The 24,313-nt window shown below is 55.7% G+C and overlaps 1 protein-coding gene across 5 annotated transcripts in view; it reads left to right on the top strand.

The window, feature by feature from the left end:
* The window catches only part of RGS12 (regulator of G protein signaling 12), a 125,021-nt gene that overhangs the window by 7,736 nt on the left and 92,972 nt on the right, over positions 1-24,313 (top strand). For all 5 annotated transcript variants that reach the window (XR_011257575.1, XR_011257574.1, XM_069593285.1 and 2 more), the window contains exon 2: positions 21,754-23,694. Coding sequence is in view for 3 of the 5 variants with exons in the window: in XM_069593285.1 (XP_069449386.1) it covers positions 21,841-23,694 (1,854 nt within the window). In the remaining 2 variants the exon portion in view is untranslated. The remainder of the gene's footprint in view (positions 1-21,753; positions 23,695-24,313) is intronic.

The following is a 24,313-nucleotide window of genomic DNA, read 5'->3' as shown; positions in this document are numbered from 1 at the left end:
CTGGGACACATTTTACCTGGAGGTACTTGGCAGCATGAGGTGCCCAGACCGCCGTCTGCCCCTGAGGCCTGGAGTCTGGCCCAGAGGGATGGGCCTGAGGAGCCAGGCTGCTCTGCACCATGGGGCTGAGCGGCGGAGGCTGGAGAGGCCCCTGAGCCCCGCGGCCTTCGTAACAAAGTACCACCAACAGGCTGCTCCACATCATGGGGCTGAGCGGCGGGGGCTGGAGAGGCCCCTGAGCCCTGCGGCCGTCGTAACAAAGTACCACCAACTGGGGGCCTCAGAGGTGGAGGTTTTTTCTCTCTTCTGGATGCAGATCCCTGCCCAAAGTGTGGGCAGGGCCCGCCCGCGCCCGCGCCCGCGCCCACGCCCTCCGGAGGCTCCTGGGGCCCCAGGGCCCACCTCCGTCTTCACATGGCCTCCCCGGGCCCCCTTTCCCTCTGCTCCCCCTTACAAGGACGTGTGTGATGCACGGAGGCCCGTGGGTAGCCAGCACGGCCTCCTTCTCTCAGAACCTGCCTGCAGGCCCGTCTGCGGGACCCTTTCCCCACCGGGGCACTTCCAGGCTCTGCGCATTAGACCTCACGACTTTGGGGCTGCTGTCAGCCCAGCACACCCTGGACCTGGAACGTGAGGAGCCCTGTGGGGTTGCGGGCAGGGGTGGGTGGGGACGGAGGAGGGTGGAGACGTGCCTCCCGCCACGTGCCCTGCTGCGCCCGTGCCTCCTGGGTGGGTTCCCGTGGGCACTGGGGACCCTGTGTCTCCCTGAGAGCGCCAGAGAGAGACACAGGCCGCAGAAGCCCCCCGTCCGCCCCTCTGAAGAAAACGGAGTCAGGACGGTGCGGCGCTCCGTGGCTTTTCCCTCTTGCGTCATGCAGCAGGCGGGGGGCAGTGTCCTGTAGGAGGCCTGAAACGGGACCCTCTTCGTACTTAGATTTGTCAGATAAAACCTGCCAGGCAATATTTGGGGCCTACTTTGAGTAAAAAGTTATTTGTCTTTTTATCTGAAATTCAAATTTAACTGAATGTCCTTTATATTTATTTGCTAAACCCAGTAACTTCATTTATATCCTTCCTTGCCAGGTTTAAAAACCACAAACTGAAATAAATACCGGGCTTCCCTGGTGGCTCAGAGGTTAAAGCGTCTGCTTGCAATGCGGGAGACCTGGGTTCTATCCCTGGGTCGGGAAGATCCCTGGAGAAGGAAATGGCAACCCACTCCAGTACTCTTGCCTGGAGAATCCCATGGAGGGAGGAGCCTGGTGGGCTACAGTCCATGGGGTCGCAAAGAGTCGGACACGACTGAGCGGCAAACTACTAGAGATAAAAAGGGAACGCCAAAGCATAATGGGAAGGGGAAACTGAGACGGTGTAAGCTCCAGTAGTTCAAGGTTATTGAAGCAGATTTTATTTCTGGAGTCAGAAATGTCCCTGCGGTCCCATCAGCTGTGGACCCTGAGACGCTGTGGCTTCTGCCTGTCCTGCTTGCTTTCCCCAGTCGGTTTCGGCCAGGCTGGTGCCCAGAGCCAGCCCGGAGCTGGCGGGTGGGGTCTGCCCTCCGACGGCTGGAGGAGCTCGGCACTCAGGCCTGGCCGTGGGGGGCCGGGTGGGGGGCTGGGTGGGAGCGAGGGGCCTCCTGGTTGGCGTGGTGCTTCTGGACAGTCAAGGCCTCTGGGTTCACGGCCTCCACGTGTCCTGACCTTGTGGCTTGATGTTTCTGCTGCTTCTTGCGACTGTCGCGTGGTGGGCGGGCAGGCTTGAGGGGTCTCGGTCGGGGGGAGCGGGGCAGACTGAGCCAGGGAGTGGTGGAGGGAGGTGGGGGGACAGGTTCCAGAAAGAGCAGCTTTTAAAGCAGATGGGGTCAGGGCTACGGGGCCTCCTGTGCCCCCAGCATCCGTGTGCGGTCGCACTGGCCTGTTGCCCCACAGGGTGGCCGGCCCTGGAGGACAGGCCCTCACTGGTCACTTGACTGTGCATACTGCCGCCGCAGCGGCCCCTGGCCGGCTCCTGGGTGGACGAGCCAGTGAGCCTGCAGGATGGTCATGGGTGCTGACGCTAGGCCTGCTCGGGTGGCACTGAGGCCTGGGAGGGGCCCTGGGGGCATCTGGGGTGGGGCCCGCAGGTGTGAGCTGCTGCAGGTGCCAGCAGCCCTCCCCCCCCAGCCTCGGCCGCGATCAGCCCGGCCGGCTCCCACCTGTCTGGCTTCCTGGCTGCCTGCCTTCTGCAGAGCTGCTTCTTTCCTTAATTGAGACCTTTATGAAATTCCTTCGTGTGTAGAGAGTGCTTTTGTTGTGACAGGACTCAAAGACTTACTCCAGAGCACACGCATCCCCGTGTCCCCATCACGCCCGGCACACGGGGGCACGGTGCCCGGGGCTAGCAGAGGGCCCCTGGTCCCCAGTGACACCCGTGTGCTCGGGAGCGTGGTGCCCGGGGCTAGCAGAGGGCCCCGCGTCCCCAGTGACGCCCGTGTGCTCGGGAGCGCGATGCCCGGGGCTAGCAGAGGGCCCCTGGTCCCCAGAGATGCCCGTGTGCTCGGGAGCGTGATGCCCAGGGCTAGCAGAGGGTCCCTGGTCCCGTGACGCCCGTGTGCTCGGGAGCGCGATGCCCAGGCTAGCAGAGGGTCCCTGGTCTACAGTGACACCCGTGTGCTCAGGAGCACGATGCCCAGGGCTAGCAGAGAGTCCCTGGTCCCCAGTGACGCCCGTGTTTTCGGGAGCAGTATCTATGGACATGGATACCTGGCCACAGCATGGGATCTTCGTGTCCCCTGAGCTGCAGGAGTCTGGCCTCTCAGTGCCTGTGCCAGCCCATCCAGGGGCACCTGCTCGTCGGAGGTCTTAGGTTTAAAAAGTAATTGTTTTTTAACTTAAATTTTTTGTTGAGGCATAGCTGATTTGCAGTGTTTTACACTTTTACACTTTTATTTTTTACTTTTAGATGAGAGAGATCACAAACATTTGCTTCTCTTCACTGGTTACCATGTGGATTTTTCACAATGTAAACTTTATATAGCATCAGAATCAGAAAGGTGTAACACTAATACATCTGAGCGAGTAACACGGACCTTTGTGATTTAGAAGTGTCTCTTCTGCTAAGTCCAGACTCTCTTCTCCGCTTGGAGAAAAGGCAGAGGGCTGGCGAGCGGGGCTGCTTGGGTGAGGCCTGGCGTAGCAGGGGCGCCGGGGACGGCGATGAAATATTCAGGCCGCCCGGGAGGTGTCCGGTTCCCAGGGCCCTTCTGCTCTGCGTGCTGCGGGCGCGCGCAGGCTCGGTGGTCCCCCTCCTCTGTAGCTGAGCCGCGCTCGCCCGTCCCTCGGAGGGAGGAGGAAGCACAGTGTGAGGCAGAGACCCTGCGGTGTCTTCTCGTGGAGGGAAGTGGAGCTGGATGAGTTTAAAGCTGGTGTCTTAGGCTCTCTTTAGGCGGTAAGTGTGGCATCAGCATCGCTGCACGTCTTCAACTTTACGTTACTTCTGGAATTCCACGTCCTTTTAGCAGTATCGACCGAGAGTAGTAACTGTGCTCCCATTTTCCTGAGGTGTTTTGTATTCTTAAGTGTGCAGTCTTTCATTTCCTCTCTCTTTTTCTCCTCTTTCCTAATTGTGTATATCTGCTGTATCTCCTGATTCCAAGAGCTACTTCACTGTTTCATGGGTTGGTTTTTTTTGAGGGATAACTGCTTTACGGAATTTCGTTGTTTTCTGCCAAGCACTCAGCCATAGGTGCATCTCCTTCCCTTGTGACACATGGCTGCCTTGCTGTGACCTGGCTCTTGCTGAGCTGAGATGGACATGCCCCCCAAGGACCGACCCAGGGCATCTGCTCCGCATCTCTGCAGCCTGGCCTCTTGGTATCTCTGGGCTTAAAGTATTAAAACCTTAAAAACTGACCTTTAAAAGGAACCCTCACAAAAAAGCCCTGCATGATAACCAAACGCAAAGCCGGGCGCTGTACACGTTGCGTGCTGTTCACGCCGTCGTAAATTATTCAACAGCCGTGCATCCCAGTCATCTGGGGAGCTGCTGTCCTGCTTCCTGGACTTATGTTCCAACGTGGGAGATGAAGCTCCCTAGGAATCGAGACAGGCCGTTTGAGAAGCAGGTGGATAATTTTTGTTAGCAAGAATGCTTCAGGGGAGGTCAGCTTCTACACTGGCATTTGCTCGCATGCTGATGTAAAAAGGGGGGCAGCCAGGGTCAAGAGCCCAAACTGAAGTCAGTCCCCCCGAGCTGAACCCTAACTCTCGTCTTTGGTCATGGTTGTAGGCGAGGAGCCCGAGCCTTGGTTTCTTCCTCGGTGAGCTGGGACTGTGAGACGCCGATTGGCCAGGTCATCTGATAGTAACAGCTTTTATTAGCCGATCCTCCCATTTCCAGTCAGTTCATCTCGGTTTATGCAGCATGACTCCCTTAATCGGCTCCTCCCAGATTAGACTTGAGGGAAGAATGCTCAATCAGTGCGTTGCTGCTTAGAGATCAGCGTTTGCAACAGGAATGGGGAAAAACAAGCGACAGCATCCATGCATCGGATTCAGGTCAGTCGCTCAGGCGTGTCCAACTCTCTGCGACCCACGGACTGCAGCACGCCAGGCCTCCCTGTCCATCACCAACTCCCGGAGCCTGCTCAGACTCATGTCTGTCGAGTCGGTGATGCCATCCAGCCAGCTCATCCTCTGTCGCCCCTTCTCCTCCCGCCTTCAGTCTTTCCCCCCATCAGGGTCTTTTCAAATGAGTCAGTTTTCTTTGCGTCAGGTGGCCGAAGTATTGGGAGCTTCCACTTCAGCTTCAGTCCTTCCAATGAATATTCAGGACTGATTTCCTTTAGGATGGACTGGTTTGATTTCCTTGCAGTCCAAGGGACTCTCAAGAGTCTTCTCCAACACCACAGTTCAGAAGCATCATTCTTTGGTGCTCAGCTTTCTTTATGGTCCAACTTTCACATCCATACATGACTACTGGAAAAACCATAGCTTTGACTAGATGGACCTTAGTCGGCAAAGTAATGTCTCTGCTTTTGAATATGCTGCCTAAGTTGGACATAACTTTTCTTCCAAGGAGCAAGCGTCTTTTAATTTCATGGTAGCAGTCACCATCTGCAGTGATTTTGGAGCCCAAAAAAATAGTCTGACACTGTTTCCATTGTTTCCCCACCTATTTACCATGAAGTGATGGGACCGGATGCCATGATCTTAATTTTATGAATGTTGAATTTTAAGCCAACTTCTTCACTCTCTTTCACTTTCATCAAGAGGCTCTTTAGTTCTTCACTTTCTGCCATAAAGGTGGTGTCATCTGCATATCTGAAGTTATTGACATTTCTCCTGGCCATCTTAATACCAGCTTGTGTCTCATCCAGTCCAGTGTTTCTCTGCATAGAAGTTAAATAAGCAGGGTTACAATATACAGCCTTGACGTATTCCTTTCCCGATTTGGAGTTAGGTAGCACATCAGTTACTGGATTAGGTAGCACGTCAGTTATTGCTGCCTGTGACAGACCACCCCCAACAGACTAGTGTTTTATGTCGCCCAGTCCCTTTGGTCAGGAGCCCGCTGCAACTGAGCTGACTGCTCCATGCCGGGTCTCACGAGGTTGGCGTCGGGGTGACGGCCGGGAGCGGGGCGGAGGACCAAGCTCACCGTCACGATGCTTGGTGGCCTCGGAGCATCCGTGTCCCCAGTCACTCGTGTGACTGCTGGCCGACCTCACGGCCTTGCTGGCTAGCACGAGAGGCCTTCTTTGCTGCGTGGGCGGCTTCTGAGGGCAGCTCAGCGCCTGGCAGCTGACCTTCCTTGGAGCAAGTGAGGGAGGGGTGAGCAAGGGAGCCTTTGAAAGCGACCTTGCCTCACATCTGCATGTTCAGTTGGTTTGAAGGGGGCCCTCGTGGAGCCTGCCCTTGGGGAAGGGGCCTGCCAAGAGCGGGCGACCGCAGGCAGGATCACTGGGGCCCCTGGGAGGCCGCCTGTCTGTCCAGCCTCAGTGACTCATCCCTCCCACAGGCAGGACACGCCCCCAAGACTCAGGTAGGAGGCTCTCCAGCGGTGGCTCCTTGCATGCTGTTTCGGGGCGCCCCTCCTCTCCTCCCTAGATCTGTGCTGAAGAGATCAGCGCCCAGCCCCTGCCCCTCAGCAGTAAGTGGTGTTGGGACAGACAGGGGATGAGCTCCTAGACGCTCCTCAAAAGCGACTTGCAGGCGTCCTGGGGCACAGCCCCGACGTGCTGGAAGCTCCCCCATCCGAAGGTCTGGGGACACTGGCGCTCCGCCTTCCTGCCTCACGAGGACCGCACACGTTTGCGGTTGAGTTGCTTCCTCAGCCTGCCTCCCGCTGGTAGGATTTGGGGGGTTGGCACCCTGCTTTCATCCTGTCCTCCCTGTGACTCAGCTCTCACTGCCGGGTTTCCACGGACAGTGCTTTCTTGAGACCTTTGGGGATCTCCCATGACACCTCCGTGGTGTTCTCTCCAGCAGAGCTCGCTGAGACCAGCCCTCCTCTGCGTGGGCTTCCTGTCGGCGAGGGACAGCCAGCCCATCTTTTACAGCTGTCCCCACACGCGGCGGCTTTGAGCGGACACCCCGTGTGCCAGGACTGGGTCGTGCACAGAAGAGGCGGGGGGCGTGTCAGCCTGCTCTGGCCCTTGAGCCTCAGGACACCCCTCAGGGTCCAGGTCAGGACTCGGAAGAGGCAGGTGACCTGAGTGGAGAGGGGCGCGTGGCCCTGGCCCCCTGCATGGCCCCCGTGGCTCTCGGTTTGGATGATTGCAGGGACCCTGGGGCGGGGGGCTCAATGAGGCCCACCTGGCTGGGCGGCTGGGCGGCTGGGCTGGCAGCCGTTGGGGGTGTCAGGCTGGCTTGGGGCGCCAGGGTGATGAGGTGCTGGGGTCTGGGGACGGAGTGAGGTGGGCTGCCACTTCCCTCTCGGGGGCCTGGGAACGTGCCTGAGCGGGCTTCCTCCAGGTTTCTCCTGCGTGGTGCCTGCCGCTGCCTCCCCCTCCTTTCTGAGTTGGTGCTGGTCCAGCCTGCGGTTGACAGACGTGAGGGGGCAGCCCACCCCCTGCCCTGGCACCTGCTTTCCTGCGACCCCCAGCTCACACAGTGTCTCCTGAGACCCCACAGCAGGGCGGGTTCCCAGAGCCTCGGTGGGTCAGGACCGACCTGGGGCTGCAGAGAAGCCGCTTTCCTTTGTGTGCGTCTGGGGGCTGGGTGTGGCTGAGGATGGGGCCTGCGCATCAAAACCCGGGCCCTTTTCAGTCAGCTGTTTTCCTCACGGCAAAGGTCATATCTGTTCTTTGTAGAAAACTTAGCCTTTGTGGACTGAAGTCATTAAATCCTAACACTGAGTGCTGCCAGTCCTGGACTGCTCCCGGCTCTGCAGGGGCTGGCCGAGCACTTCCTCCCACTCCAGGGGGCACAGGACCTGGACGGAGAGCCCTCCTGCTACATCTGCACACCCGCACGCCCCCACACCTGCACGCCCCCACACCCGCTCGCCCCCCCCTGCACATCTGGACACCGGCACGCCCCCACACCTGCACATCTGCACTCCTGCACATCCACACTCCTGCACATCCGCATACCCACATGTCCCCAGATTCACACGTCCCCACTCCCGCACACCTGCACATACACACACCCGCACGTCCACACACCCGCACGTACACACGCCCACGTGTCCCCACTCCTGCACATCCGTACACCCACGCCCGCACACCTGCATATCTGCACAGCCGCAGGTCCCCACACCCGCACAGCACCTGCCTTCTGGGCTGGTGCTGGGCCCTGTGGAGGGCGGGTGGTCTGGGAGGGACATTCCAGAGTGGAGGGTGCAGGCGAGGCTGGTGTAGGGGTGAGGGGCCCAAGCCAGTTGTTGCCCTTGGGGAGCTGTGTGGGTCCCCTGTTATCCACCAGGCTCTGTGGCTCCTCAGACGGTGGAAGACTTAGAGTGAGCCTGGCCTTCACTTGCCCCCCAGGAAAGGTGCTCTGGGGTCTCCATTGTACAGGACATGGCCTGGCTGGGCCCCCAGCATCCAGCTCCACAGTCCAGGGCCCTGACTGGAGCGGCCTGCTGTGCTGTCTCAGCTGTTTGGTACAGCCAGAAGGTGGACCCCCAGGATGGCTCCCCCAGGACAGGCTCCCCCCTAAAAAATGGGTTCCCCAGGATGGGCTTCCCCTGGCTGAGCCCTGCTCGGGTCCAGCCCCGGTGGATCCAGGGTGATTTGAAGGTGGGGATGGAGTCGGCGTCCTTGGAAAAATACATATTTAATCACAGATATAAAGAGAGATTAGAAACGGATAGTGTAGTAGGAAAATTAGTGGAGAAAAAGAGGCTGAATAACTTGGTCTACGTGGAATAGCATCCACGCTCCAGGTGGGAATTCAGCCAGAAAAATGGGGAGCAAGAAAGAACGACATGGGGGAATCAGTCTTTCTGGAAACTGATCCAATTTCTTTATTTTTGGGTTTGCTTATATACCTTTTGTTACACATAGGGATGAATACAGAGTCACGCGGGGGTCAGCAGTCCTGACCTTTATCAAAATCAGGTGCTTCACATAAAAAGGTCTTAGGGATTTTACATCATCTTCTGGCCATGAGACCTGCTGACATTTTATGATCCTTACTTCTGATAACCAAAAACTTATTTCTTCCAAGGGTGTTTTTTCTTAAACCAGGCACCACCCTCCAAATAAAGTTACATTCCTATAGGGTGAGGGTGTAGTGAGTTACAATCAAGAAAGGAATTTATTTAACCCAAGGTTAACATGATTAATCTTAAAGGTTAATACTTATTTCTCCTATATGCTTAAAGGTTAATACTTATTTCTCCTATATGTTAGTTATGTTCATTATAAGGGCAGGGAATATGGAGATTTAGCAGCAAACATCAACCCAACAAATGAAAATCCTTTCACCAATGTACCCCTTAAGATCTATTTAGTCTTAAGATAGTGATAAAGTTACATTTTTACATAGCAAGGACACAGTGATTTATAACAGAGTACAGTGATCTATTACAAAAGAGAAAATCCATTAACTCAAAAAGTCTAGTATTGCTAACATCAAAAACTACTCTATTTCCTTTCCTATATTCCAAATACATTGATTAATATATTCCCAGGTGCCTAAGGATATGGAGGGCCTGGCGGCAATCATTGAGTCAACAATGAGAAAAGCCCTATGCTGATTAAGACTCTCAAAATACTCCAAACTCTCTGTGCTGTTTATGGTTGAGAGGTAGTAAACAGTCATGAGGCAGGAGTAGGGATAATCCTGTCACACAAGCTAGTCTGTCAGCAGAGAGGTTTGACCTGAGACACCCTTGTCATACCCAGGGCAGGGAATTAGCAGCAATTATTGGCACAACAAATGAAAAACCCTTCACCAATATAATTCCTAACCAACCCACTATACTGACAATTTCCCCAAAGAATTTGCCTTTAGTAAGTCTAAACCATCTCGTGCCTCTCACGTTGGGAGGCTGTAAACAATCACATGTGGCCGGAGGAACCTGTACAGGTGGGCTAGATAACCTTCAGAGGAGTCCGTAAGCTGAAACACTCTTGTCACGCCCAGGAATTTTTATTGGTTTGGAGCTGCAAGTTAACTTCTTCTCTGAGAGAAATGGTGATGGGGGAGAGCCCCCCGTAAAGTCAGAGGTGTAGGTGAGAGCATAAAACAGACTCTGGTTTTGGGGTAAATGCTTGGGAATGGGGTTTCCTGAGGCTTGATCATGCCTTTGCGTATGCCAAGCCCCCTTCCTCATGATCTTTGCCATGGGCGGAGCTCCTCACGCTGGCCCGCGGCAGAGCCCCATGTCTCTCTTCCACTTCCTAGAACAGATCTGCCTGGCAAAGGCCTCCTACAAGTTTGTGCGGTGGACGTGGGGTGAACGTGGGCAGACACCCATCAGTAGGGCTATTTTAGCACCTCTGGCTTTCAGGGGAGGCGTGAAACTCTGCACTCAGGAGATACTGCCTGACCAGAGGGCCTTTTAAAAAGAGTCCTTCCTTCTTTGCTGCAGAGGCTGAGACGTCCTTCGGGGTGGGGGTGGGGAGCCCGGCAGGCCCCAGCTGTGGCCGCCGGCCAGAGAGCGGACGGTGGGTCTGGGGGCACTGCCTGCAGCACTCCTGTCTGTCTGTCTGGTGGATTCAGTCTGTGCCTCTGACAGCGTGTGCGTGGGGCCTGGGCCCAGCCCTGCTGAGAGCGGCCTCTGCTCCTGGCGGGGCCCCTCCTGACGGCCGGTGCAGGCGGCTGCAGACTCACATTCCTCCCCGTGCTCGACTGTCACACTCAAGCGGCCGTGCTGGGCATCCGCCTTTTCTGACCGTCTCACCTTTCACAGCTGCCACAGGTTGAAGTCCTGGCGGAGGGCGGTGATAGCACAGCTGTCACGAAGCCACGGTGTGCCCCGGGCTGAACGCCCAGCCGCGGCCTTCACTTGCCTGCTGGCCTGCGTACGGGGGCCCAGCACCTGGAGGGTGGGCTCTGCTGTCCTCAGACACCTGCTGGCAGGGTCTCATGCTTCGCGCAAGACCTTTCTCTCTGAAGGTTTGGGGGGACTTTTTTACTTACCCTGCTGAGCGCTTCGTGGGCCCTTTGAATGGGAAGGTTCTTGTCTGTCTGTAGCTCTGGGAAAAGGTCCATTAATTTTTGGACCAACGAGGCAAGCAGGTGTTATTGGGCAAACTGTGGTCACCACCAATGAACTCAGTCAGTCCCTGCACCACCCACTCTCCACCCCCTGCTCACCCGTTCTCCGATCCTGTGTCCACCCACTTATGCATCCATTCCTCCGTCCCCCGTCCATCCCTCTGTCCACACATCCATTCACTCATCCGTGTCCCCATGCGTCCTCTCATTCTCCATCCGTCCTCCATCCCCTACCATCGTGCGTCCGTTTACTCATCCGTCCCCCATCCATCCCTCTATCCACACATCCATTCACTCCTCCCCCATCCACTCCTCTGTCCCCCAGCCACCACACATCCACGTATTCATCCGTCTCCCCATCCATCCTCTCCTCCTCCGCCCGTTCCTCCGTCCGTCACACGCCCACTTATCCTTCCATTCTGCCAGCAGTGGCCCCACCCGTCCCCCGTCCTCCCCAGCCATCCCTGCATTCTCCCGTCCACCTCCCGTTCCCCATCCGTCCTTCCCTCCAGCCCTCCACCCGTCCACCCGTAACTGGAGCAGTGTTCCCTGGCACTGTGGGAACCAGCTGCTGGTGCAGGAGCAGCCTGTTGCAGGCGCCCCTGGAGATGTGGCGCAGGCTGTGGCTTGGCACTAGTGATGGGCCGCCGAGCAACTCCTAGAGGATCCCTCTGCTATTCCAGTTTCTTTCCTTTCCCACTCTTTTTTTTTTAAAGTCAGATGAAGTCAAACATCTCACCAAAAGCTAAAGCCTGGCTTTGATTTCAGCTCCCTCTAAGGTTCTCCAGGGATAATTTTGTGTTTCCACATAATCTACAATTTAAGTCATCCAACCCCAAACACACACTACACATTTGGGAACCCCTTCCAGGCTGCCTTACAGGCAGCACAGTGACAGACGAGCAGAAAGGCTTGTTGCTGAGCCCATCCCCGGCTTCCCTGGGCCCGTCCTCCCGGCCTCTCCCTTTCCCACAGTGCCCCGCTCCACTGTGGACGCGGCCCTGGACTGTCCTCCCGCCCTGGGCTATTTGTGGATTTTTGCGGACTCTGCACGGTTGCTCCTTGTCTGGGACGACCTTTGCTTGAGGGTGCATATTTCTTGTTTTGCTTTTTGTGGGGCAAATTGTTTATTTAGTCAAAGTATAGTTGATGTACAAGGTCATGTAAGTTACAGGTGCACAGTACAGTGAGTCCCAATCTTAAAGGTGGTATTCCACTCATAGTTCTTGTAAAATACGGGGCGTATTCCTGTGCTGTACGATGCGTCCTTGTAGCTTATTTCATTGCTGTTCGATGCGTCTTTGTGGTTTATTCTGTGCGTAGCGGTCTGTGCCTCCCAGCCCTCCGCCTCTGTGTCGCCCCTCCCCATTCCTCTCCTCGCTAGGAACCACTGTCTCAGTCCCTGTGTCTGCTGCTTTTTCGTTATAGTCACTGGTTATTGCAGGTTTTAGGTTCCACATATAGTGACATTATAATGTAAATGTATTCCACATGTAGGTGACAAGTACTTGTCTCTCTCTAACTTATCTCACTCACGTAATACTCTCCAAGGCCACCCATGTTGTTGCAAATGGCGGGATTTCACTCACTCACATCTTCCTTATCTGTCTGTCTGTTGTTGGACACTTGGTTTGCTTCTGTGTTCCGGCTCTTGTAAGCAGTGCTGCTATGAACATTGGGGTGCACGTATCTTTTTGAGCTAGAGTTTTCTTTTTTTGGGGGGTTATATACCCAGGAGGGCTTCCCTGCTAGCTCAGTTGGTAGAGAATCCGCCTGCAACGCGGGAGACCTGGGTTCAATGCCTGGGTCGGGGAGATCCCCTGGAGGAGGGAAAGGCTCCCCGCTCCAGGATTCTGGCCTGGAGAACCCCAAGGGCAGTCCATGGGGGCGCAGAGTGGGACACGACTGCGCCGCTTTCGCCTTTGCCTTTGCATGCCCGGGGTGGGGGGGGCCGGGTCACACGATAATTCAGTGTTTCGTGTCTTGAGCAGCCTCCATGCTCTTTCCCACAGCGCCCGCACCGATTCACGCTGTGACCGACAGTGCAGGGGGCTCCCTTTCCGCCCCGTCTTCGCCAACATTTGTTATTCGTGTCCTGTTTCTATGATGGCCGTTCTGACAGGTGTGAGGTGGCACCTCACTGTGGCTTTGACTTGCATTTCCCTAACGGCTAGCGACGCTGAGCACCTTCTCATGTGCCTGTCGGCCGTCTGCACTTCTTCTTTGGAAAAATGTCTGTTCAGGTTTTCCACCTGCTTTTCTAATCAGATTTTTTTTTTTTTGGATGTTACGTTGTAGTAGCTGTTTGTATATTTTGGGTGTTAACCGCTTACTGGCCATATCATTTGCGAATATTTTCTCCCATTCAGTAGGTTATCTTTTCATTTTGTCGATAGTTTCCTTTGCTGTGCAAAAGCTTCTAGATTTAATTAGGCTCCATTTATTTTTGCTTTTGTTTCCTCTGCTAAGGAAGCAGATTAAAAATATTGCTGTGATTTATGTCAAAGAGTGTTCTGCCCATGTTTTCATGTAGGAGCGTCCTGGTTTCTGGCCTTACACTTAGGGTTTTAATCCTTTTGGAGTTTATTTTTGTGTGTGGTGTTAGAGAATGTTCTAATTTCACCCACTGAAGCTCTCCAGTTATTTCAGCCCTGCTGAAGGGATTCTCTTCTCCACTGTGTGTCCATCCCTCCTTTGCTGTGGCCATGAGTGTGTGTGGCTATTTCGGGCTCGCTGTTCTGCTCCGCTGATCTGTGTGTGAGCTTCTGTGCCAGGACCGTGCTGTTTCTACTCCTGGAGCTTTGTGGTCTAGTCTGAAGTCAGGGAGTGTGATTCCTCCAGCTCTGTTGTTCTTTCTCAAGATTGTTTCGGGTATCCAGGGGCTTGTCTGTTTCAATAGAAAATTTAAGCTTGTTTTACTCCTGTGAAAACGCCTTTGGCCTTTTAGTAGGCGTTGCACTGAAGCTGTAGGTGGCTTTGTGTAGCGTGGGGATGTCCACAGTGTTCGCGCCTCCAGTCTGTGAACATGGTACATGTTTCCATCTGTCTGTGGCCTCTTCCTTTTCTTCCATTGGTGTCTGTAGTTTTCTGAGTACAGGTCTTTCACCTCCTTAGGTAGGTTTGTTGATTACTATTTATTCCTTCTGATGTGATGGTAAATGAGATTGTTTCCTTGGTTTCTCTTTCTGACAGTTCGTTGTCAGGGAATAGTAATGCAGCAGGTCTCTGTCTGTTAATTCTGTATGCTGCAGCTTTATCAGATTCACTGATGCGCTCTAGTTTTCTGGTGGTGTCTTTAGAATTTTCTCAGTATAAAAGTTTTACTTCTTCGTTTCCCGTTTGGATTCCTTTTATTTATTTTTCTTCTCTGATTGCTGTGGCTGGGACTTCCAAGACAGTATTGAATAAAAGGGGTGAGAGTGGGCATCCTTACGTTGTTTCTGATCTTAGAGGGAATGCTTTCAGCTTTTCACCACTGAGTACAATCTTCGCTGTGTTTGTCACATATGACCTTTATTATGTCGAGGTAGGTTCTCTCTATGCCTACTTTCTGGAGAGTTTTTTTAAAATCATAAATGGATGTTGAATTTTGTCAGAAGCTTTTTCTGTGTCTATTGAAATGGTCATATTGTTTTTATCCTTCAATTTGTAAATGTGGTCTATCACAACGATTGACTTGCAGACACTGGAAAATCCTTGCATCCCTGGGGTAAATCCCACTCGATCATGGTGTACGATCCCTTTTAATGTGTTGTTGGATTCAGTTTGCTAATATTTTGTTGAGGGTTTTTGCATTTATATTCATCAGTGATATTGGCCTTTTTATTCTTGTGATATAGTTGTCTGGTTCTGGTATCAGGGTGGTACTGGTTCATAGAATGCATTCAGAAGAGTCCCTTCCTCTGCAGTTGAAAATGCATCTGTGTGAATCTCCACATGTCCTGATCGGGATCTTGAGAGTCTTTCTGGAGCCCCCACTTGTGTTGGCCACCCCGCTTCCCCCCTGCTATGCGACTGAGCTGGTGGCAGGCCAGTCACGGAGTGGGGGTGGGTTTGGGGAAGGGGGTTTGCTTTGACTGGTGAGTTTGTGGTGCCCTTGAGCTTGCCCAAGAGTTGCGGGTGGAGAGCAGAAGGTGGGAGACCCTCCCTGGGGTGGGCGTGATTGCCGGGGGAGGGGAGAGAAGCCACGTGGAGGAGCCTGGTGGGGCGTGTGCACGCTGAATCTGCTGAGCGGTTGAGGGAGAGGACCCAGCATGTCTGCCGGGCTGGCTCATGTGGTCCTCGGTGGCTGGTGTGAGAGGTGTTCAGAGGCACCAAGGGCTGGGCCCCCAGTACGGATGAGCCCTTAAGAAGCTGCCCAGGGGAGTGGCAGCGTGGCCCTGGGGAAGGAGGCCTTTACTCCTTCCGTGTTCAGAGAGGTTTGGGTATTTTCAAACCCCAGCAGGTGGTGTCTGTCCCCCCACGCAGAGGTGGTGGGGACGGTGTTGAGGGTCCAGGGGAGATGCTGGCCTGAAGGAGAGGGGAGGGTGCGCCCTGCCGAGGGAGGGCTGGTCGGGGCGGGGTGGGCTGGTGGGGTTTGTCTTCTCCGTAAAGGAAGAGACAGGCCACAGGGAGGGGAGAGCTGGGCCCCCGAGTGGGTTTGGGTGGTCGTGAATGGCTGGGGGAGAGTGTCAGGGTTGACAGGGGTGCTGAGGGCCCTAGGGCTGCGAGTGTGCCTTCGGAGAGGAGCATGGCGGGCAGGAGCGTTCCTAGGCTCACGCCCGGTGGACTGGAGTAGGCGGGGCGGCGGGAGCGGCCGTGGGTAGGAGAGGCGGGGCGGCCGGGGGGTCCCTGTAGCGGGATCTCTGGGGTGCAGGGTCAGCGTGAGGCCAAGGAGGAGTGGGTGGACATGCGTGACCTTGAGCAGGGCTGCAGGCGCGAGCAGAGGCGTGGAGAAGGCCCAGAGTGGGGCATCAGGGGGATGAAAGGGCTGGGCACAAGGGACGGCCTGGGTGGCTGGGTGGGCGCAGGGGCAGGTTCGTGTTTGGGTGACAGGTGCCTGAGAGCTCAGGAAATGGGGTTGGCGCTTAGGAGAGAGTTCAGGCAGTCAGGCCATGGGGTCACCCACGTGGGGGCTTTGTGTTCAGAGAGGAAGCGGGTCCTCAGGGAGAGGGGACAGGGACGGGGAGCTGGCAGCAGCGATCTGCAGGGAGCGTGGTGTCGGGTTGGGGGTGCCTCCCGGGTCCCCCGGGAGCTGCCGGTGGGGCTGCAGACACCCTCAGAAGCTGCTCCTATGGGGGCCTCTGGTTCCTCGACCCCTGACCAGGGCTCTTCGCAGGAAGGGACCTTCCCTCCTGACAGCCCTGTGTCTGGCCCCGTCCAGTGCATGGCAGGCTGCTGGTGACACCGATGAACAGGTGACGGGCCTTACTGACACTGGCGGGCATGGAAAGGGGCCCTTTCAGGGTGAAAGCTGGGCGAGGGCGCTGCTGGGTGGTGGCCTCGATGAGCGCAGCTGCCTGTGGTCCTCCCGGGCGGTTCGGGCCCTGCGGCTGGGGGAGGCAGGTGCGTGGGAGTGGCCGTGGAGCAGGGCTGGAATGGACTGGGGGGCGAGCGGCTGGGGGACAGGGCGGTCAGCGTGCATCTGGTGTGTTTCCGGGGCTGTGTGTGTGTGTGTGTGTGTGTGTGTCCCCGGGGGGTGTCTGGGGGAGGCGGTGCCTGGCAGGTGTTGGCGTCAGCAGCCAGGGTGGTGGCTGGAGGTCCCTGCTGGGAAACGGTGGCGTTGGGGGTGAGTTTGAAGTGCAGGGGTCTGCTGGTGGTCTCCTCCCAGCACCGCTCCGCTTCCTCTAGGAAGCCCTTTGTGTGGGGAGCGGGGAAGCCCAGAGCAGCAGGTTCAAGCCCACCTCTGACGCTGAGTAGTTCTGCAGCTGAAGACAAGTTACTTCTTTGTGCCTTTGTTTCCTCGTCTGCAAAATGGGAATAACAGTCACACCTACATCACAGTGACATCTTACACACATGCCTTCCCAACTATAAAGTCCTCAGGACAGCACTGCCAGGAGTCCAGAATCAGTGTCTCTGGGGAAGCCCGCGTGGGGGAGGGGCTGCTCCCTCCTGGAGGCCCCCAGGGGCCCACCCCCACCTTCCAGGCCCAGCGCTCTGCTCTCTGCTGCCCTCATCAAGGCCTCTCTCTGGCTCCCACCTCCTGCTTCCCTCTGACGACGACCCTGTGGTCACGTCCTCCCCCACCCCGTGAATCCAGGGGCACCTCCCTCCTGGGACCCTTCCCCTCTTCACATCTGCAGGGTCCCCTTGGCCTCGTGAGGTGACAGGTTCCAGGATCTGGATGTGGGGGGGTCTGGGGCGTGCTTCAGCCCACACCCCTTCAGGAGACCGGGTGGGGAGAGCGGAGCCCCGTGCACGGCAGACTGAGAAACACCCCTTCAGTGATGGGTATTAATTCCAGTCATATGTGAATGATTAATTTGGCATCACTTAGATATTAAATAATGTGGTGATTTGGGGCTTCCCTCATAGCTCAGTCGGTAAAGAATCCGCCTGCAATGCAGGTGACCCTGCTTCGATTCCTGCCGGGGTCCAGCCCCGGTGGATCCAGGGTAATTCCAAGGGGAGATGGAATTGGCGTCCTAGGAAAAAACTTATTTAATTACAGATATAAAGAGAGATTAGAAAAGGACAGTGTAGTAGAAAATATTAGTGGAGGAAAAGAGGCTGAATAACTTGGTTTACGTGGAATACCAATAAAACTCCAAGACAAGGAGTTTGCCGAGTATCCATGCTCCAGATGGGAATTCAGCCAGAAGGGGAAAGAAACGACGACACGGGGGAATCAGTCTTTCCAGAAACTGATCCGATTTCTTTATTTTTAGGTTTGCTTGTATACCTTTTGTTACACATAGAGACAAATGGAAATTTTAAGTCAACGCGGGGGTCAACAGTCCTTACCTTTATCAAAATCAGGTGCTTCATATAAAAGTATACATAAAGGTCTTTAGGGGTTTTACATCATCTTCTGGCCATGAGGCCTGCTGACATTTTATGATCCTTTCTTTCTGATAACCAAAAACTTACTTTTCAGGAGTGATTTTTCTTAAACCAGGCACCACCCTCCGAAGGTACCAGATAAGTTGCATTCCTATAGGGTGAGGGTGTAGTGGGTTACAACTAAGAAAGGAATTTACTTACCTAAGGTTAACATGATTAATTTAAATGTTAATATTTATTTCTCCTATATGCTAGTTATATATTTATTAACATGTATAAGGGCAGGGGATTTAGCAGCAAACATTGGCCCAATAAATGAAAAAACCCTTCACCAATATAATTCCTAATCAACCCACTATACTAATAATTTCTAACTTCCTAAAAGAATCTGCCTTTAGTAAGTCTAAAACATCTCGTGCCTCTCAAGGGTGGGAGGCTGTAAAGAATCACATGTGGCCGGACGAACCTGTACAGGCAGGCTAGGTAACCTTCAGAGGAGTTCGTAAGTTGAAACACTCTTGTCACGCCCAGGAATTTTTATTAACTGGAGCTGTAGGTTAACTCCTTCTCCAAGAGAGGTGATGGGGGAGAGCCCCCCATAAAGTCAGAGGTGTAGGTGAGAGCATGAAGCAGTAAAGTAGGCAGACTCTGGTTTTGGGGGTAGATGCTCGGGAACAGGGGGTTTCCTGAGGCTCGATCCCGCCTTTGCATATGCTGAAGACTCCTTCCTCATGACCTTTGCCATGTTCGTGACATTGTACAGGAGACAGGGATCAAGACCATCCCCGTGGAAAAGAAATGTAAAAAAGCAAAATGGCTGTCTGGGGAGGCCTTACAAATAGCTGTGAAAAGAAGAGAGGTGAAAAGCAAAGGAGAAAAGGAAAGATATAAGCATCTGAATGCAGAGTTCCAGAGAATAGCAAGAGGAGATAAGAATGCCTTCTTCAGCGATCAATGCAAAGAAATAGAGGAAAACAACAGAATGAGAAAGACTAGAGATCTCTTCAGAAAATTAGAGATACCAAGGGACATTTCATGCAAAGATGGGCTCGATAAAGGACAGAAATGGTATGGACCTAACAGAAGCAGAAGATATTGACAAGAGGTGGTAAGAATACACAGAAGACCTGTATAAAAAAGATCTTCACGACCCGGATAATCACGATGGTGGGATCACTCAGCTAGAGTCAGACATGAATGTGAAATCAAGTGGGCCTTAGAAAGCATCACTATGAACAAAGCTAGTGGAGGTGATGGAATTCCAGTTGAGCGATTTCAAATCCTGAAGATGATGCTGTGAAAGTGCTGCACTCAATATGCCAGCAAATTTGGAAAACTCAGCAGTGGCCCCAGGACTGGCAAAGGTCAGTTTTCATTCCACTTCCAAAGAAAGGCAATGCCAAAGAATGCTCAAACTACCGCACAATTGCACTCATCTCACATGCTAGTAAAGTAATGCTCAAAATTCTCCAAGCCAGGCTTCAGCAATATATGAACCGTGAACTTCCTGATGTTCAAGCTGGTTTTAGAAAAGGCAGAGAAACCAGAGATCAAATTGCCAACATCCGCTGGATCATGAAAAAAGCAAGAGAGTTCCAGAAAAACATCTATTTCTGCTTTGTTGACTATGCCAAAGCCTCTGACTGTGTGGATCACAATAAACTGTGGAGAATTTTGGAAGAGATGGGAATAGCAGACCACCTGACCTGCCTCTTGAGAAATCTGTATGTAGGTCAGGAAGCAGCAGTTAGAACTGGACATGGAACAACAGACTGGTTCCAAATAGGAAAAGGAGTGCGTCAAAGCTGTATATTGTCACCCTGCTTATTTAACTTCTATGCAGAGTACATCATGAGAAACGCTGGAGTGGAAGAAACACAAGCTGGAATCAAGATTGCCAGGAGAAATATCAACAACCTCATATATGCAGATGACACCACCCTTATGGCAGAAAGTGAAGAAGAACTAAAAAGCCTCTTGAGGAAAGTAAAAGAGGAGAGTGAAAAAGTTGGCTTAAAGCTCAACATTCAGAAAACGAAGATCATGGCATCCAGTCCCATCACTTCATGGGAAATAGATGGGGAAACAGTGGAAACAGTGTCAGACTTTATTTTTTAGGGCTCCAAAGTCACTGCAGATGGTGACTGCAGCCATGAAATTAAAAGACGCTTACTCCTTGGAAGAAAAGTTATGAGCAACCTAGACAGCATATTCAAAAGCAGAGACATTACTTTGCCGACTAAGATCCATCTAGTCAAGGCTGTGGTTTTTCCTGTGGTCATGTATGGATGTGAGAGCTGGACTGTGAAGAAGGCTGAGCGCCGAAGAATTGATGCTTTTGAACTGTGGTGTTGGAGAAGACTCTTGAGAGTCCCTTGGACTGCAAGGAGATCCAACCAGTCCATTCTGAAGGAGATCAGCCCTGGGATCTCTTTGGAAGGAATGACGCTAAAGCTGAAACTCCAGTAGTTTGGCCACCTGATGCGAAGAGTTGACTCATACTTTGATGCTGGGAGGGATTAGGGGCAGGAGGAGAAGGGGACAACCCAGGATGAGATGGCTGGATGGCATCACGGACTCGATGGATGCGAGTCTCAGTGAACTCCGGGAGTTGGTGATGGACAGGGAGGCCTGGTGTGCTGCGATTCATGGGGTCGCAAAGAGTCAGACACAACTGAGCGACTTTCACTTTAGAAATAAATTATTCTTTGTTCATCATAAAATAATTAAACATACATCCTGCAGACCATTGTTCTGTCATCCTTGAAGCTGCGCTTATAGTCCTGTGATAATATGCTTTCCATTCTGCCCAGTTCTTTCACTTGTTTGGTGTGGATGCATCAATTACTTTGCGTTAGGCTTCTGTTACTGGAAACTTTCCCGAGACCTGAGAATTTCTTCTGACAATGTTAAAACAATTGTTTAAAAAACATACACTCTTTAAAAAAACATGTTCTATTATATCTTGGATCTTCACAGTATAATTTACTCAGTGTGTTGCTTTTGGAAGTGATCTTTAAAGGGTTTTGTGAGGAGAGGGGTCCTCCCAGTGGCCCTGACTGCCGTCCTCCGAGAGGCCCACGTGTGGGCTGGCGTCCAGGAGCTGGGGTGTCGGGAGGGCCCCCAGCACCCCCACAGATGGGGGCTCCCTGTGCCTGCGTGCTCTGTCTGTGCTCACACCCTCCCCCCTGGGGCTGGATTGAGTGTCTGCCCAGCAGAGGGGCCCGCCGGGCCGGCCCCCATTAAGAACCCCGGCTCTGAGTCTGTGACAAGCTTCCCTGGGGACATGTGTCTCTGTGGGTCCGTGTGTGTCCTCGGGACAGGGTTCTGGAAGCTGGGGCTGGTCTCCCCTGGACCCCACCCCGTCCCCCACTGGGCCTTCTCGCTTCTCTGGTTCTGCTTCACAGCTTCTTGCTGTGATGGATCGGAGCCGAGAGGACCAACGTGCCCAGTCCACGCGTCCTCCTGCTGGAACCCGGGGTGGCCTTGGGGACCCCGACCCGGGTTTGTTTCTGGTGACAACCAGCCTTTTCACCGTGCGGTCGTCCCCGTGGGACAGTGGCGTGCAGATGGCCGTGCTCTCCGTGCTCCCGGTCTGTCCGCGGAGTGGCCTCCATCCTGCAGGACTTGTTTCAGACTGCGCTGTTGTCTCCACACCACGCCTTGTTCCAAATCGATCACTGGAGAGAGGGCTGCGCACGAGAGAGCCAGCGGACGGCCCTTCCTGGGGGTGGACTTGGTGTGGACGGCAGTGGTGACGGAGGCCAGGCTGGACTAAGGGCGGCCGCTCTGCCCCGGCTCTGCACCGCGCCCCAGGGCAGGGTGGGGGCCCACTGGAGCGCTGGGGGTCCCAGGACGCGCCTCTCTGCGTCCAGACCCGAGGGGGCAGCCTCTGCTGGAGCCCTCTGCTCCTCACACGGGGAGTGGGGTGGGCCGAGGTGGGGGTCGGAAGGACAGCAGGCCTGCCCCTCAAGGGGGGCCCGTGGGCTGCACAGCGACCGTGCCCCTCCTGCGCCCTGGCCCCGCGGCGGCTGCGCTGGGAGCTGTGCGTTCGTGATTAAGCGAGCACGCCGAGCAGGGTGCGGTCTTCAACAACCAGCTCTCTCTTCTTCTTCCTCCGCAGGGCGCCCCTCCGAGGAGACCGCGCTGGCTGGCGGCAGCCTCGCGCCATGGGCCGGCCGGCAGGGTGAGCGATGCGCCGGGCGCGGCTATGTTCCGAGCGGGGGACCCAGCGCCCCCGCGCCTGCGCAGCGTGGAGGTGGCCCGGGGCCGCGCCGGCTACGGCTTCACGCTCTCGGGCCAGGCGCCCTGCGTGCTCAGCTGCGTCCTGAGGGGCAGCCCCGCCGACCTGGTGGGCCTCCGCGCCGGCGACCAGATCCTGGCCGTCAACGAGATCAACGTGAAGAAAGCGTCCCACGAAGACGTGGTGAAGCTAATCGGGAAATGCTCCGGGGTCCTGCACATGGCGATCGCGGAGGGCGGCGGCCACCTGGAGTCCTGCTCCAGTGACGAGGAGGTCGGCTTTTACGAAGGAAGAGGCTGGCTGAAGCCCAAGCTGGACTCTAAGGCTTTAGGAATAAACAGGGCAGAGAGGGTTGTTGAGGAGATGCAGTCGGGAGGGATTTTCAACATGATCTTTGAAAACCCTGGCCTTCGAGGCAGCAGCTCGGAGCCCCTGAAGCTGAAGCAGAGGTCGCTTTCAGAGTCGGCCGGCGGCCGGTGTGACCTTGCACACGAGCGTGCAGGTAATCTGCATCCCAGCCTGCCTTCTAAGGAGGAGACGTCCAACGCGGGGAGCCACGGCTCTGCTTTCGGCTCGGGGCTGGAGGCTCCTGAGGACTTTGGGCTGGAGGCAAGCATTCTCAACGTGGCCATGGTCGTGGGCTACCTGGGCTCCATCGAGCTGCCGTCCGCCGGCTGCAGCCTGGAGTCGGACAGCGTGCAGGCCATCCGGGGCTGCCTGCGGCGCCTGCGGGCCGAGCAGAAGATCCACTCGCTGGTGGCCATGCAGGTCATGCATGACTGCGTGCAGCTGTGCACGGACAAGGCGGCCGTGCTGGCCCGCTACCCGGCCGAGAGGCTGGCCTTCAGCGCCGTATGCCCGGACGACAGGAGGTTTTTCGGGCTGGTGACCACTCAGGCGGGCGACGACGGGAGCCTGGCGCAGGAGGAGGACGGCGTCCTGCGGACGTCCTGCCACGTGTTCATGGTGGACCCCGACCTGTTTAGCCACAAGATCCACCAGGGCATCGCCCGGCGTTTCGGGTTTGAGTGCACGGCCGACCCCGACACCAACGGCTGCCTGGAGTTCCCCGCGTCCTCGCTGCCCGTGCTGCAGTTCATCTCGGTGCTCTACCGGGACATGGGCGAGCTGATCGAGGGCGTGCGGGCCCGGGCCTTCGCCGACGGGGACGCCGACGCCCACCAGAACACCAGCACCAGCAGCAACAGCGACAGCGGCGTCGGGAACCTCAGCCCCGAGGACGGGAGCAGCCGCGTGCTCCTGGTGGACCTGGGCGCCGCCTCCCGCAGGCACGGCCCCGGCGGCGGCGCCTGGGAGGGCACGGGCGGGAGGGGCCCCCAGCCCTGGGCCGCCCCCTGGAACGGGGCCTTCTGTCTTGACCCCGAGGGGGCCCCGTTCGAGGCCGCCCCGCAGGCTGACAGGTGCCGGGACCTCAGTAAGCACCTGGGGCCCGCCCCGCTCGCGGAGGGCCCCCCTGCCCCCCTGAGGTGCCCGGTGCCGCCCTCCCGGAGGGGCGCTGTGGGCCCTAGCAGTGGCTCCGGCCAGCGGTGGCTCCCGGGCCACGCGCTGCGGCAGTGGCAGTGCGGGCACGTCAGCGACCAGGAGTCTTACACCGACTCCACGGACGGCTGGTCCAGCGTCAACTGCGGCACGCTGCCCCCGCCCATGAGCAAGATTCCCGCCGACCGCTACCGCGTGGAGGGCAGCCCAGCCCAGCCTCCGCCCAGCGCCCAGCACAGGGACTGGGCCAGGAAGGCGCTTGGCGTGCAGAACATCCTCGGCCCCCGTCGAAGTGCCAGGAAGACCAAGGAGGACAAGAAGGTGAGCCTGGAGGGAGGGGCAGGGAGGCGAGCATGGCTCCCGGCTCGGTCAGTCACTGACGGACGCCGGCACCTGTGCGGCCCACTTCCGCCCAGCCCGGGTGGCCTCTGGCAGCCTCATGGCACCGCCCTTGGGTTCACCCAGGCTCTGGGTGGGGCCCAGGCGGCTGTCGGGTGGGACAGGTGGTGGTGGAGGGGCGGTGAGCGCCCGGTCGGGGTGAGGCCCTTCTCCCCGCTTCCCACTCTTTCCTGCTGCGGCGGGTGCCACGGGGGCAGGTTCTGGACGCTCAGCCTGCTCCCTTCAGGATGGGGAGCTTCCCCGCAGCATTTCCTCCACCCAGGAGGTGCTGCTACGAGAAAATGCCAGCTGAAGGGGGCCACAGACAGCTCAGGGCAGGCTTGGACTGTGTGTGTGTGTGAGTCCCTTCAGTTCAGTTCAGTTCAGTCGCTCAGTCATGTCCGACTCTTTGCGACCCCATGAATCGCAGCACGCCAGGCCTCCCTGTCCATCACCATCTCCTGGAGTTCGCTCAGACTCACGTCCATCGAGTCTGTGATGCCATCCAGCCATCTCATCCTCTGTCGTCCCCTTCTCCTCCTGCCCCCAATGCCTCCCAGCA

The sequence above is a fragment of the Ovis canadensis genome, chromosome 6, assembly GCF_042477335.2.
Source record: "Ovis canadensis isolate MfBH-ARS-UI-01 breed Bighorn chromosome 6, ARS-UI_OviCan_v2, whole genome shotgun sequence".
Lineage (NCBI taxonomy): Eukaryota > Metazoa > Chordata > Mammalia > Artiodactyla > Bovidae > Ovis > Ovis canadensis.
This window is presented reverse-complemented; position numbering and strand designations above follow the sequence as displayed.